The sequence below is a fragment of the Struthio camelus genome, chromosome 2 (genome assembly GCF_040807025.1).
Source record: "Struthio camelus isolate bStrCam1 chromosome 2, bStrCam1.hap1, whole genome shotgun sequence".
Taxonomy (NCBI): domain Eukaryota; kingdom Metazoa; phylum Chordata; class Aves; order Struthioniformes; family Struthionidae; genus Struthio; species Struthio camelus.
The window spans coordinates 168,387,485-168,401,669 of NC_090943.1; the positions used below are offsets into that span (position 1 = coordinate 168,387,485).

Here is a 14,185-nt window from a genome sequence, read left to right on the forward strand (position 1 = left end):
GACTCCAAAAGCAACAATAAAAATTAATTACATATATAAAGTCTCAAGGTATCATTTACACAGAACTGTTTCTCAAGAAACTTTTAATATATAAAAAAGAAAGCATAAAACTTACTTTGGTATTGATGGTAAAGCTCTTTCACCTTCTGTGTAAAGAGGAAGAAAACAGGATTACCATTTTATGAAAACTTGCAAATAGCCTCTTTCAATGTGCAATAGATACATGCATGAAATATTAATCACCACAGCCTCTCGGGCAAATTATGTTGATTCAAGACTAGTTCTAAACTAGTATTATCAGCAGCATATCAACACATCTTTTAATTAGTGATACAGAACTTCTGACAAAATCTTATCTGAGAAGAAAAACGTACACAAAATATAAACCTCCTTTTTCATTCGTAACAATTTAACTCTGACAGATCACCTGCACAAGGCATGACAGTATCTCATCTCTACTGATAAATGCTTCTCCTTCATCTCCAAGATGTGCTAAGTACTAACATAAATAAAATTACCAAAGTCAACTTGAACTTCCAGACAAGACAACTGACATAAATCATTAACTCGCATAACCTGTTATACCAATTTCACATTTGGTTTATACTATAAAACAGAAATGCTCAGTAGCCAGAGATGGACTTAGCTTTTCATAAACTATTTGCAAATCCTCTGCCAGTGTAACTGTCTTTGATAATGATATTTGTGTAAGTGTTTGGATGCAAATAACCTAAGGGTTTTGTTTTTCCTGATAATTACACTTAGTATCAATGTGGGGGAGGATGATGGGGAATTACTAAGCCTTTACTAAAGGCACCAGCAATTTATGGTAAATTGCAATATGCAGTGAAAGAGAGAGGAGATATGAAGAGACAGGAGACGAGAACAGATATGTATCTCCAAGTCACAGGGGCACTGGGGAAGCAACCTGAGAGCAAATGGAAGAGCCACGCGTTTAGAAAATTGTGCTATATACTGTTTTCACAAAATCTTGTAAATTCTAGGGTTTTTTTTCCTCCTACGTCTAAATTTCTGAAATTTCCAGACCTTATAAAAGAAACCTACAATCTCGTCTTTGTGAGCGCTGGGACAGAGTGGAGAAATGCCCACTGCTGACGTGACAGCGCTCTACGTGGCAAAACACAGCATTCTGTTACACTTACTTTGTTATCCAAAGTTTTAACGACATAGCTGGGCCCACCAACATAGGTCTCTTTTAGGTATATTTGGAGCAAAGTTTCAAAGAGAAAAGATGCTCACAGCACTGCCTATTCAGGTCATTAAGATCCATTTTCAGTTTCCTACAACACCGTGGTACTTTTACCAACCAGGTCAATAGTTTCCATATTGAATTTCTGCCTCGGGCTGGCTGGCTTATTTTCCGGGGACAGGTCAGACCTTTTCAGTGCTAAAGAAAACAAAAATCCTCCCTCTTTTTTTTCAGAAATTGCCTGGGCCTCTATGTTTTGGAGCAGGGATGCACTGAAATTTGATATGAGGTGGTGGTTGTGCCAGAATGTTTCCTTTCATCATCTCAGGGAAAGTTCGCCTAATTTTGGTCAAGGTATCAAGGGGGGTGGGGGTGGGGGGGCATTGCAACGCAGGCAGGCTCAGCAGAGCTCTAACACAGCCTTGCAACTATACCGAAAGCATTCCCTCTTCAGTGAGGATACTCAAGCCTTTAATAGCATCTAACGTCGGCCAAGCTGCACCTACTGCTGTTCTCCATGAACCAGCATTTTCCAGCCCTTACCAGCTCCCAGGTGACAAACTGAACACGCATCGCATAGCTGAAGCGCATGCCCCTCAATCCCCTTGAAGCTTTCACATCCGAAAAAGTGCACACGCCCCATGTCCACAAGCTCTCCTCTGCCCCCCTCCTAGCACTGCCCAAAGCATACATGCAAGTAACTGAACGCGCTCCATCTCTTCAAACTCTCATGGGCTCCACAGGCTCCATCCCTATGGGGTAAACGCACGTGCCCCAGGGCTACAAAGGCAGATCTTTCCTAGTGCGTTTGGACACTGGAACCAAAAAAAAAAAAAAAAAAAAAAAAGATAGGCAACTCTACTTAAAAGTGTAGAGCAGCAGTCCAACTTAAGCGTAGAAAGGCTAAGAGAGGTGCACCTCAGGTAGCTGGGTAAAGTGACTAGAACAAGGACCTGAAACTGGGGGACAGATAAAGGGCAGCAAAAGATTACACAAGAAGCACAAGGAAGGAGAGAAAGGTATTGTAAGATACTGTGAAACGTGAGGCGGACCGAGATCTTCTGAGAAAGAAAACCAAAGGCAAAAATCCTGAAAGGTAGTACGCTGTGACAAGCACGGGATCAGAAGCCTGACGAAGCCTAGCACTAAAAAGATGAGGGGGAGGAACCCCGAAAAGAGAGACCAGAATGGGCAGTACAGGATTCAAGCCGGATGGATCTGAGCAAAAGGCACCAAGCTTGGAGAAAAAGGCCCAAAAGTCTTGCCCACTAGAGCGCGAGCCTCCCCAGGGTTGTGAGCAAGACTCAAGAACCTTAAGCCTCACCTGATCTCTATGTCAGCAATAACTATTTGTGAAAGTGTCCCGGGTGCTAGTCTACATCAAGTTGCGCTGCTACTGTTAGTTATTCCACTGTCTTTCCCAGATTTGGCAGTGGATTTAATGGTTCAGATGGTGCTGATGAATCTGTGTGTGTGTCACTGATAAAACATACTTGCAGACTGTTACTTTTAAAGGCTCAGGAAATAATACATACGTATGAACCTCTGGGTGAAAAGAATGTTCCTACACTGCAAAGTTAAATCTTAGCATTTCCACATTTCCAAATCCCCAATTAATAAGCAGCCCTTCCAGACAACTGTCCTTGCTCTTCACTGTGTAGCTCCATGACGTACTAAATACACACTATTTAAACTGTATTCTAAAGATGGAATTTCTAATTCTCCTCTGGAATTTTTGTATGGGCCACATCCGTATCGTATCTGAGGACTTCAGAAACATCAGTGAATTACTCCGCAGCACTGCAGACAGACAATATTTTAAATGTTCAAAGCACGGTTTCTGCTTGTTTCTGTTTCAGATCAGATTGTTCATCTCTCCTGCAAACGTAGACCTGGATGCCTTGAGAAAATGAGAAATAGCCTTAGGTGGCAACTGGCAGAGTAAGCCAAAGTCACTTGCTAAGTAACAAAAAGGATCTCTCTGAGAGATAAGGATAGGATCTAACCTTCCAGGGCGGTATTAAATTGCCCTAACCATGAGATCTCCCACGCTGTTCCTGCGAGTCCCTGCCTCATCTATTGAACAGCTTTCTATCGGTGCAAAGTGTAAACCAAGGATTTTGCCAAAACATCTCCCTCACTACAAAAATCCTGATTTTATCTTAAAGTAGACCCATTCTGTGCATTTTATGAGATAAGGAGAACGTGAATAAAGCAGTATTAAGTGGAGTAGTGGTATGCAGTTAATAACACACAGGGACACAAGGCGGAACCGAGATTAAATAAGCATTTCCTAAATTTCTAGTGTCTTGTGGTTTGGTTAACATTCTCTTAGTGTATTTATTTCTGTTTCATTATCGTTCAAATTTTGAAAAGTTGGTTTATTTTCAACCGCAGCCACATAAAGCAGGGATGGAAATAGAAGAACACGGCAGACAACAGGAAGAATCAGCAGTTGTGGGAATGGATAAGCAATAAATGATCATAGACTTAGGGCTCCACACGTGAACAAGTTTCTGCTAATCTTGGAACGAAGGACCATGGTGGAATCAGAAAAAGGCTGCACGCGTGAGGAGCAAAAAAAGATTTCTAGAGCGTGATCAAGGCGCAAGGATTTGAAGACGGCTGGAAAGTGGCGCAAGGAAATGATGGGTAGGGACAGAGAAAAGCAGAGTCTCTAGGCCAAGTTAAATGAAAGTTTAAGTTTCTAGATGGTTAAAAAAAATCAGGCTGGACTTAAGGTTCCAATATAACTAAAGTTCCATCATTCCCGATCATCTTCCTTTTTGCTGTCCCTTACCCTCCCCAGGGGGCATAACTGATTTTGTCCTCCCTTTTGTGATAAAAATTTATAGGAAAGGAGCCTGGCTTTGACAGGTCTAATAAGAGCTGGCAGAACCGGGCTCCTTTTCCTGACAACGTTCCCGTTTGCAAACCCTTAATAACAGTGATATCCAAGAGCGCTTTTGAACTCTCATTAGCAGCAGAGAGACGCACTCCCTTGCAGCGACCAGAACCGGCTGGGGTGGGAGAGCAGTGGAGAACGCATGCTCAGCCCTGGCGAAGGGCAGGAGCACCCTGCACCGCTCCTGAGCAACATCTGACTCCTGCAAGAATTAGCACTGACGAGCTGCAGCGACAACATCCACCTTACTGCTGTTAGAGATACGCCCCAGATACAGACAGGGGAAATGGGAATGGAAATAATGGAAATGGAAATACTGGGAATAAAGGAAATAAGCATATCTATCTATCTATCTATATCTATATCTATCTATCTATCTATCTATATGTAAACCCCAAAGAAACAAAGAAATCCACAAAACCCAAACTAGAAACAAAGCCCGACTGTAAAGTAGTATCAGTGACACCTCCCTTTTTGCTCAAGAAAACTCAGCAGAGATGCATCTGCAAGCAACTCCTGCCGAAATGGCATACCAAAGCTGATTTTATAGACTCCTACATACTCTCCAGATATAAATCGATCACTGCAGGTAGTGTCTTCCAAGTTGGTACTCAGCCATTTAAAGCTCGTATACTAAGTAAAATCAGAAACATTCCTTAGTTCTTCTGTAGTTCTGAGGTTAAAATATATTACTAACAACACCCAAGTAAAAGCATATGTTGGTTTTCAAGAGCTGAAAATGGCTATGCATGAGCAAGGACACATGAAAAGAGCTTTCAAGTATTTTGATTTATCACAATGTAAACTGTGTCCTCATCGGACCAAAATAATTTTGAAAGCAAACACTACAAAAAGACGCCGGTCAAGGTGACAGTATCGTAAGAATTGCAATACATGCGGCCATTCTGATAAGATGCCAATCATTCAGTTTTCACATGAACAAACTGTGAACAAAGACTTTCCTGGATGACTTCACAGATTATTTAATTTCAACATGAAGCAATTCAGACTAGCTTTCATTTAGTGGTGATCCTCTTAGACTGAGTGGGAAACAATGTTGAAGTGTAAATGTTTAGCTCTGGCATAAAGAAATGACCATCAGCTATCTATTTGAGTTGCTTAAGTGGTTTTTTTTTTGAGTATTTTTAGTCTTTTAGAGGTCTGACAATTTTGCATTACTTAAGAAACTTGTTTTAACTGATAGACACAGAATTCAGCCAGTAGACTTCGATCACCGGAAACGACCTAGCGCAGTGTCCAACCAGTATACAGCCATTTAGTACCAGTTTAAGTTTTTATCAGTCACTTCATTTGTACTCTTCCTCTACTAGGGGAAGTAAGATAATGAAAATACAAATAATAAATTTAAAGTTTCTACACTGTTCTAAACTGACGTGTGCACTAAAGTAGTTAGGAAAAATAAAACAAACTGAATAAAAATACCCCAAATGCAGACCAGGTCTTACATATTACTAACCGCTCTCACCAAATGAAGAGAAACTGGATTACTAATGCATAGTGAGACTGAAAACACCCCCAAGACGCAGCTTCTCTTCGTAATCAAGAGAGATAACTTACATGGAGACTTAAAATAAACAAATTTACAACAAAGAGGGAAGGGGAAAGCTCAAAGAGGAAGAAAAAGATGCATCTCTTGGATCCAGAGCTGCTACAAGGATTTTTTTGTCGTATGCTGTATATAATCAGAGCTCACTGCGGGAGGGCTCTGGGCGTGCAGGTCACGGTGGGGAGAGCTCTCCTGCAGAATGTTTAATTAATGTATTCAGTATTGCTATGCAATAATAAAAAAAAACCCTCATACAAGAAAACACAACTTATTTTAAATGGATAACAAATGGTTTAGGTCAGCTTGTATGTAGGAAATCATACTTACGGAGAAACGAGAAAAAGACAGTTTATTTAAGGCATTCTCTTCCCGTCTGCATAAAGAACAGTCTCTCAAGTACAGTTCCCGAAGTGCTATATAACAAATGTTCCTTTAACTGAATCACTGCTCATTTGCTCCACTTTAAAATACACTGCGAATACCATACAAACACACACATGCCATCGCATGCATTGATTTATTTTGCGTTAGTGCCTACAGGCAAACCGCAGTGCAAGACATAGCTGCGTTCAGTCCTGTACAACATATAGAAAAATCAGAGATGTTGCCCTTGAAGAGCTCAGTGAAACAAAATTTAGAAACAACACGAAAATTTTAAAAGGGTGGGTCCATTTTTATCGCCACTTAGGGCAGTAAATCAGGACTCATTTGTCCTGCTAGTCTTAGACGGCAGATAACTGTACGCATCATGGAAGAGGCTGGAAATTAAGGAGGACATGGTAATTTTTGTTTAGATTTTGACCGAGAGTTGTTCCCTTGCTTGGGCAAGAAGAGCACAGAGGAAAGCAGAGCAGGGCTTGGCAGAGAAAAGGAAATACAGGTGCACAGTGGAGCACAGTGCAGCGCTGGAAGCTTGCAGATTAGGTGAACAGAGATAAGGCTTGATGATGAAGGTTTTAATAACCTGTGGTTGCTACCGTGAAAGGCAGAATTGCTGTCATCAGCCAGAGGGAAAACAGCAACGGCATTTTGGGTAGTTAAGAGCATCTACGTGGGAAGTGAGCCACTCTAGCAACCAAGCTGCCAGGAGCAACGCAAACTAAACAGACCCAACCTCTGAAGTATCACCCACAGAGAAGCGGCAGGAACGGGACAAAGCCCACCCGCGAGCCTCTGAAGAGAGGGCAGGCGATGACAGTGTCAGAGTGATGGCGCTATCCACTAACCTAGGATGAGCGAGAGGTGGCGAGAGGCAATGTGTTAGGACATAAGAAAGTTAAAAGCTCAACTTCGGCTACCTGAGTTCAGGTTGGCAAATCGCCAATTTGAATCTTTGGAAGAAAGTTTTAGGAGAGAGAAACGAAGGTGGCAACAAACCCAAGCCCATGATTTTTCATGAGAAATTGATGTTATTTTTCAAAACGAGGCAAACGGGTACAAAAGATAATCACGTGAAGGTACAGACTAGACTAGCGAAACGAACATTTTTGGTGCGTGGTGCCAATTTTATTTTTAAAAGAAGAGTAAGTAAGCTAGCATTATCACTGATGGTAGCTTATCCTTTTTTTGGTGTTGAATTTTTGTGCCAATGGTTCATGCTCACTGAGCCGCGCACCAGTTTGGCCAGCAGAGTGGAATTTGTGGAGCAGAGGAAAGATTTTCCGTTATATGGAGATAAGGTCGCATGACTAATGCAAATTCAAACAAAGCTGCTTACGGTGGAGCTAAAAGTTAGTTGTACGTGTTAAGAGTCAGAAATAAGAAACAGAAACGTGCAGTCTTAAGAATAATTTAAACAATTCCTAAGTGCTATCAAAATGCCTAACACTCTAAAATCACATTTCTTCATCACTGAAAGACCAAGTATTGTTCCTTTTTTGATAACAGAAGGGTACAAGCAGATTTCAGAGCCATGCACAAGCAGGATGCTAATGATGGACCTGTGAAAGACCTGAACCATGTCAATAATATTACCCAATCGGAACAACAAATTGGAAAAAAGTGCCATAAAAGAGCAAAAAAAACACGGCTAAAGGGAACTTCAGACTGTAGAACTTCTGCTTCATAACAGCACTGATAAAATGCCCACTTTTGTATTTATTTTTAACGGAATTCTTTTGTGCAAATGAAAAGGGTAGCCACAACAGCTCAATTTCCATTACTGAACAAAGTGCTCAACTGAGTAACCCAACTCGTCAACGATGATATCAGCATTTCAGCATCTTTCTGGGATCCTGCATGTACTGTCTCTTGTATCACAACCACAGAAGAAGGAAATAGTTTATTCCTTGTTTTAGGACCCAAAAATGCTGGATCAACTTCCACAAGTAAAGATCAATACAGAAGGCAGACACTGCCAGTTTTAAGCAGCTCTGCTTCAGTATTTCTCAATAATTTAAGTCTTGCTGAAAGTTGAAAATATTCTAACAAAATCTAATTAAAATTGTCTCTTTAAAACTAACTGCACCCACACCCTAGTTTCACTGCTACTAACTTGTGATCCGCTACAAAAGCAGCTGATCAACACCACAAAATACTTGCTTTGCTTTAATTCTATTTCATGAGAAATGCTAATGAGCTACCTATCATGAGCTACCTGAGTTTATAAGATAAAAATGGAGATGTTTTGAGTATCTGGGAGAAAGGTGGAATTTTTCAAAAATTATCTACTGTCAGAAATCTTATCCAAATCCACTCGACTGATATCTGTGGGTTTCCAATCAGTTGTCAGGGAATCACGTTTCAAGATAACATTTCTTTGTTAGGCGTGTCTTTAATTACAGTTTGTTTACTTCTGCTGGTTAAGTTTAAAAATAGCGTAAAGTGTTGACCCCTGGAAGAAAGTCTGAACTATCAATCATAAATAATTTTCCGTGGAATAGCATTTATTATCAGTCTTTACAAAAATACCTTTAGTTTCCTCCTAGAAAGACAGCAGTCTCCAAGTGAGGATTTTGCTTCTACCTTGCGTCTCCTATTCCAGTTTGAAATAATCAGCAGACAGCACCTAACAATCTATGGGTCTCCTCCAGAACGAAAGACGTCCTTACCTTTCTGTGGCCTGATAATAAAAGATTGCGTGGCTCCGTTCACCAGTCGGCAATATCCGTCTATCAGGTCAGCCATGTTCTCTGCAATGGTTAAGGACGGTGCTGTCACTGTCAGAGGCTAGAGAAGGAAGAAAACAAGGCACCAACAAAGAGGTATTATTGTGGCTGCAAACGCGGGGTAGAACAGCTGCGTCATTGCATCAGAACTTCATACACATTTGCAAACAGCGAACAGAAGAAGATGGGTTACCAAAGAACTATCAGATCATGAAACAACATCTGCATTTCGCTGGCCCCCCAGCATGCAAGGTACCATTCACATAAACAGAGATATCCTTAATATTTTGAAGGTGGTATATCAGTCCTCATCTGCCTTCTCTACTTTCTATTTAGCCAATTTAAGTAAGGCAGTCAGAAAGTATAGCTGACAAAACCTTCCACCTCAATGTAAGATTGATCTGGGCTCACCAAATGGTTTCCTAGTCAAACTTTTAGCCAAGAACTCTTTACTGCAATTTTTATGACTTTTATGGCCATAATCATGACAATTCTGTAGAAGCTGCTTGTTCCCTAAAGCTCTTCAAGGTTGTCTTTCTTTCTATATTTTCTGCTCTTTTACAGCTAAAAAGCAACCTCCTCAACTGAAAAACAGATTAACATGAAAAAAAGATGGGAGACTAGAAAAGTGGGGAAGGGGAAGAGACACATACAGTCAAACTACCTTAACAGTATCAACACTCATCCTCCCTTGCACATATTTGCCACCTTGCCCTCGATCCTTGTCTGTCACAGAGACTATTTTCCAGCCTATACAACTAATTTCACTTCCAGCTCTGTCCCCATGTATTATGTCCTATTTCCTCTTTTCACAAAAGTGAAGCCGCTTAGCATCCACTTCAGTGGAAAGCATTATATGCATATACAGGCTATTACTAGAAAGTTGCACTTTCTAGTGCAACAATAATATTTCTAAATTCAACCTCTTTTACAAAGATTAGAGCATAAAAGCATCAAAATGAGCTGCAAATCTATTTCAGATACGAAAATATCTGACTAGCATAATGATTATGACTACTCACGATCACCTTTCCTCCCCCCTTAAATAACAAGAAAAATGGAATAACTACACAGAACGCCTGGAACGCGAAATATGCTTAAACATAATGCACTGGCTGTATTACAGAAGAAACGAGAGTTTAGCAATAGCAGTCTAGAGTCTTGAACCACGGCTCAGGACTACACACATAAAGTCAGGCAGTTCCACGCTCAGAGATGCTTATAACTGGATTAGGCAAGATGCTTGATAAAAAGGAAATGAGAGTAAAAGCTATTAGATGTTTCTGCCATACCATTCATTCTCTGTATGTCTTCAGGCTATCTCTGTGTACAAATAAATTCAGGTGTAGGTTAGCAGCGAGAAAAAAAAATGAGAAAAAAAAAGAAATCAAAGAATAATTTCCGGAGCCTTCAATCCCTGGTAAGGGTATGCATACTTATACAGCTGTTTGTTAAAAACAGTTATAAATATAGTTTTCTCGTACGTATAAATGGGAGATATACTTTTAGAATAATACATTTATCACAACTACACCAACAGTAGAAAAATCCAGAGTGAAGTTGCAGACAAAAACGTAAGCATAACATACAGAATATCTTCATTATCAGGATGCTAATTTCATTTTTTAGGAAAACCAAGGCAAATAAGTTTACTACAACTGTCAATACCGTACCTCAGGTGCACCTGCTATCTTGAGCTGCAACATCCCTTTTCTGTCCTTGTCTTCACTGTTTGAATACTGGATAGTCTGTACTTGATTAAAATCTGCCAGGTGAGTTGGCTGCAGAAAGGCAACGGAAAAAGCGGGGAAAATTCAAAATTACAGCAAAATACTTTGGCTTTACTCCTAAAGCTGCGAAAGCATATGCAGACTTTGATCTCCAAATCACACTGTAAAAAGCCTGTTCCTTTGTTTCCTTCTATAATTTCTTTGCGATTTGGGTAACAATATTTTCACGTATTTGCAGGATTTGCAAAATTAAACCAAGCACCAAGTTTGACTACAGAGGTCACTGTTGAGTAACACTAGGCACACGCTAACTACGCAGTGGAAACGGCCTCTTGGATGTCAAGACAGAAAACTCAATAGGTCAACCACATGGTATCTGCACTCACAGCATACTTACGCACCTCCAGACCGCTTTAAAAAGCATGTTCTTAGCTGACTACAAATTCCCGATCTGCAAATCTCTTCCCCACCTCCAAGTTAGTTTCCACAGAAGTTGGAAATGACTGTAAACTTCCCCGATGTTTTGTTATTAGCAGAATTGGTCTGAACATGCTTCCTGAACACGTCCTTGGTGCAAGAAAATGCTGTTAACGCAGTCACCATCAGGAAGGTTGTTAGGAGAATAAAGTAAAGTAAAATATGATCCAGCAACGACTGCATGGCAAATGCTAAACACTAACCGATTAAACAAGTTCTTCATTTAAGCAGTCTTGCTCAGACAGGGGAGAATAATTTAGAGTAACCTGAATGTTTCGTTGTTAAAAACAGTCATCGCCGCTAATACTTCAGTTCCTTAACTGACTGCTTCACTGGGTACCAAAGCCAGCAAACTCAGTACCGAGGCTGACGCTGTCTCTCAACTTAACCCCGCTGTGTTTTCTCCCATCCCACACCGTGAGTTAATGCCTGAGTAACAGCTTTTTGCTCCGAATTTCCTGTTCCGAGTTTAACTCAAAGATTCAACTTTCTGTCCTCTTGGTTTAAAGTCCAATTCACAACAGGCCGTGCCCGACTCGACAGCTTGTTAAGGCACTAACTGAGAAAGGAAAACAGAAGTAGACCTACATTAGCGCCCTTGTCCGTAAGGTAACTGATTCCTTCTTCTGGGCCAATTGCCAGCTCCACGGAAATAATCCAGCTTGACTTCAGAAATGAAGGAGGAAGACGGAACAAAATTTCAATTGCAAGAGAAGAAAACGTTATGCAACGCTATCCTCCAATGTTATCATTACAGTCCTTAGTAATTAATCTCTAGAAGCTTCTAAACTCTTCAGGCATTTAAAAAATATATTAGGATCGAGTAATCTCCTCAGGAGCAAAACTACTGAGGCCTGGTTTCCTGGGGATCTGCGGTATTAGCGTGAGCTTCCAAGTTTCCATGTGTTTTATCTCAGGTCCACGTAAGAAACGAGTTCCTGTGCTTCGTCTTCTCTCCTCATGGACGTCCATGTTCACGTTCTAACTTTCACCTGAGTGTCTATTTTCATGAAGCTTGTAGATTTAAGGCCCTCTGTCAAATTTCTTTGAAATTGGTGGAGATTAAAAGGTATGAGAGGAGGATTTACAAGCAGATAGAAGTAGAGAAGTCTCATTTCCGCAGGAAACCAGGTTAAAAATAGCTTGACTTTCACAAACTAAGCACCAATACAAGCATTTACTTAAGTACAATCCCTACGCTACTAATGAATGATACTTATTCCGATGGTCATCTGAGAATGTTGTGAATAAAATCAATACGTATATTTTGTTGTTAATGAAATCCAAGGACTCTTCCTGAAATCCAAGTGTGAACTAGGCAGGCAGTTAACTGCAAGGCTAGGCAAAACCAATCCGACTCATAACTACAGCATGCGTGATGCTGTCCCATTCCGGTACTTACACCGAGAGCACACTTGAAGCACTCCTTGTCAAATCTGTACACTGGAGAGAGGATCTCAAAGAACTTCAAAATACTTTCTTCTCTATTGAGGTTGGCAAACTGTCGAAACGTTTGTTGGATTAGTTTTCGTAGTGTTTTGGCCTGTGTATTAAGAAGGTTGAAGATCAATTATTTTCATTCCAATCAGTGACGGGGTATATTAAAAGTATCAGTCCCTTGGTATCACAACAGTTTCTTTCTCAATGCAACACAGCACACAGTTCTCAAGGGAGAAAAAAAGGACCCTCACAACATAAACAACAGACTTCTGCCTTCCAGCTTCTGCTTGGGAACCAAATTATTTCTGCTGTACCTTAGAGCAGGAATACCTGGCAAGTAAAGTTTCAGTTAAATTACGGTGTAAGTCTACGTGCTAATTTTTGCAGGATCTGTTTTTTCCAAATCCCCCATTTCTTCCACTTTCTTGACTGATTACCAATATAAAAACAGTGCCACCAGCAAACTACCCCCTCATACCATGTCTTAGTTTTGTTCATGTCATCATAAGCTATTCTCTTATGTGTTAAGAATAACCCTCAGCTGCAACCATCCTCACCTCGTTGCAAGTATCTTAGACTATTCATAACATACTGGATTCTTAAAGTCTGAGAAGATGCAAAATAGTTGCCATGTAAATAAATAAAATTAGAATAGTAAATTAAAATTAATTAATTAAAACAAACATTTAAATTAAAAAATTGAATATTTTAACTATACTGCATATCATTTTATTGTCTGCAAGGCAGAAATAACTACATAAGAAGAGCAGCACAAATCATCCTACTAATAGCTACAACATCTGGCGCAGTGGGACAGAGACTGGGACCGGGGCAGACCCTGCTTATATATCCTGGAAGGTAACGTTTATAAAGGAAACAAGCAGACTTGGGAGCAACTGTCTCTTTTTTTAATGGACAAATGAACGAGAACTGAATGGATAACTTATTAAAAATGGAATATTTGGCTGCTTATAAACCATACGCCTGGAAAGGCGGCCACCTCTCACAATAAAAGCAGAATCTGTGAAATGACGTCTTCCACGTGCCCCACCAATCCCCTGACTGGTAAGTCTGGCTGGGCAAAACTGAACAAGGGATCAAGAATCTCTAATAAACGCCCTGTCCCTAGACACCAGAGTTCATATGGACACTACAGCAAAAGTGCAGTAGCTTCCCTCCTCTGTCCTTATCGAGAGCATATGTATGCTATGTGTAGCGCCAGCTGATTCGCTGTCTTTCAGCACTCTGTATATCATGTAATGCCAAAATGCCACAGCCACATACACAGCTATTCTTTCTTCCTTTGTCAAAGCTGGACTTGTATCTAAAAGTAGCTGGACGGGATGTAAAAAAAAAAAAAAAAAAAAAAAACCCTACCTTTAGTACTGCCTATTTCTGATGCATCTTCCAACTAACAATGCGAGAAGGTACAATCAGATCGACTTTTGCAGTATGTCAAGGCTAAGACAGGAAAGATCATTGTTCCTCTGCAAAAACATGCCTCTCATCCCTATGGTAAGGGCCTTCAAACTCAAGTTGCCTTAGACAGCCCCAGGCATTACACAAACAAATACAAACTTCCTCTTTCCTCTTTAGTACTTACGCTCAGAGTATGCCTTCATTTTTAGCAACCCTTTAAAGTACATTAAGAACTCAAAATAGCCAGGAATTTCAGAAGAGGGTATGCAGAAAAGAGTGACAGATAGTGATCCGGTGACTGATCCAGTGGCACTGCATATTCACATACAA

General features: G+C 40.4%; 1 protein-coding gene across 25 annotated transcripts in view; it reads right to left on the minus strand.

Annotated features, from left to right (window-relative positions):
- Positions 1–14,185, minus strand: part of PTK2 (protein tyrosine kinase 2) — a 212,586-nt gene that overhangs the window by 60,856 nt on the left and 137,545 nt on the right. For all 25 annotated transcript variants that reach the window (XR_011139351.1, XM_068933423.1, XM_068933418.1 and 22 more), the window contains 5 exons: positions 12,399–12,539; positions 11,585–11,662; positions 10,463–10,570; positions 8,733–8,850; positions 116–146 (listed from right to left, as the gene is read on the minus strand). Coding sequence is in view for 24 of the 25 variants with exons in the window: in XM_068933423.1 (XP_068789524.1) it covers positions 116–146; positions 8,733–8,850; positions 10,463–10,570; positions 11,585–11,662; positions 12,399–12,539 (476 nt within the window). In the remaining variant the exon portion in view is untranslated. The remainder of the gene's footprint in view (positions 1–115; positions 147–8,732; positions 8,851–10,462; positions 10,571–11,584; positions 11,663–12,398; positions 12,540–14,185) is intronic.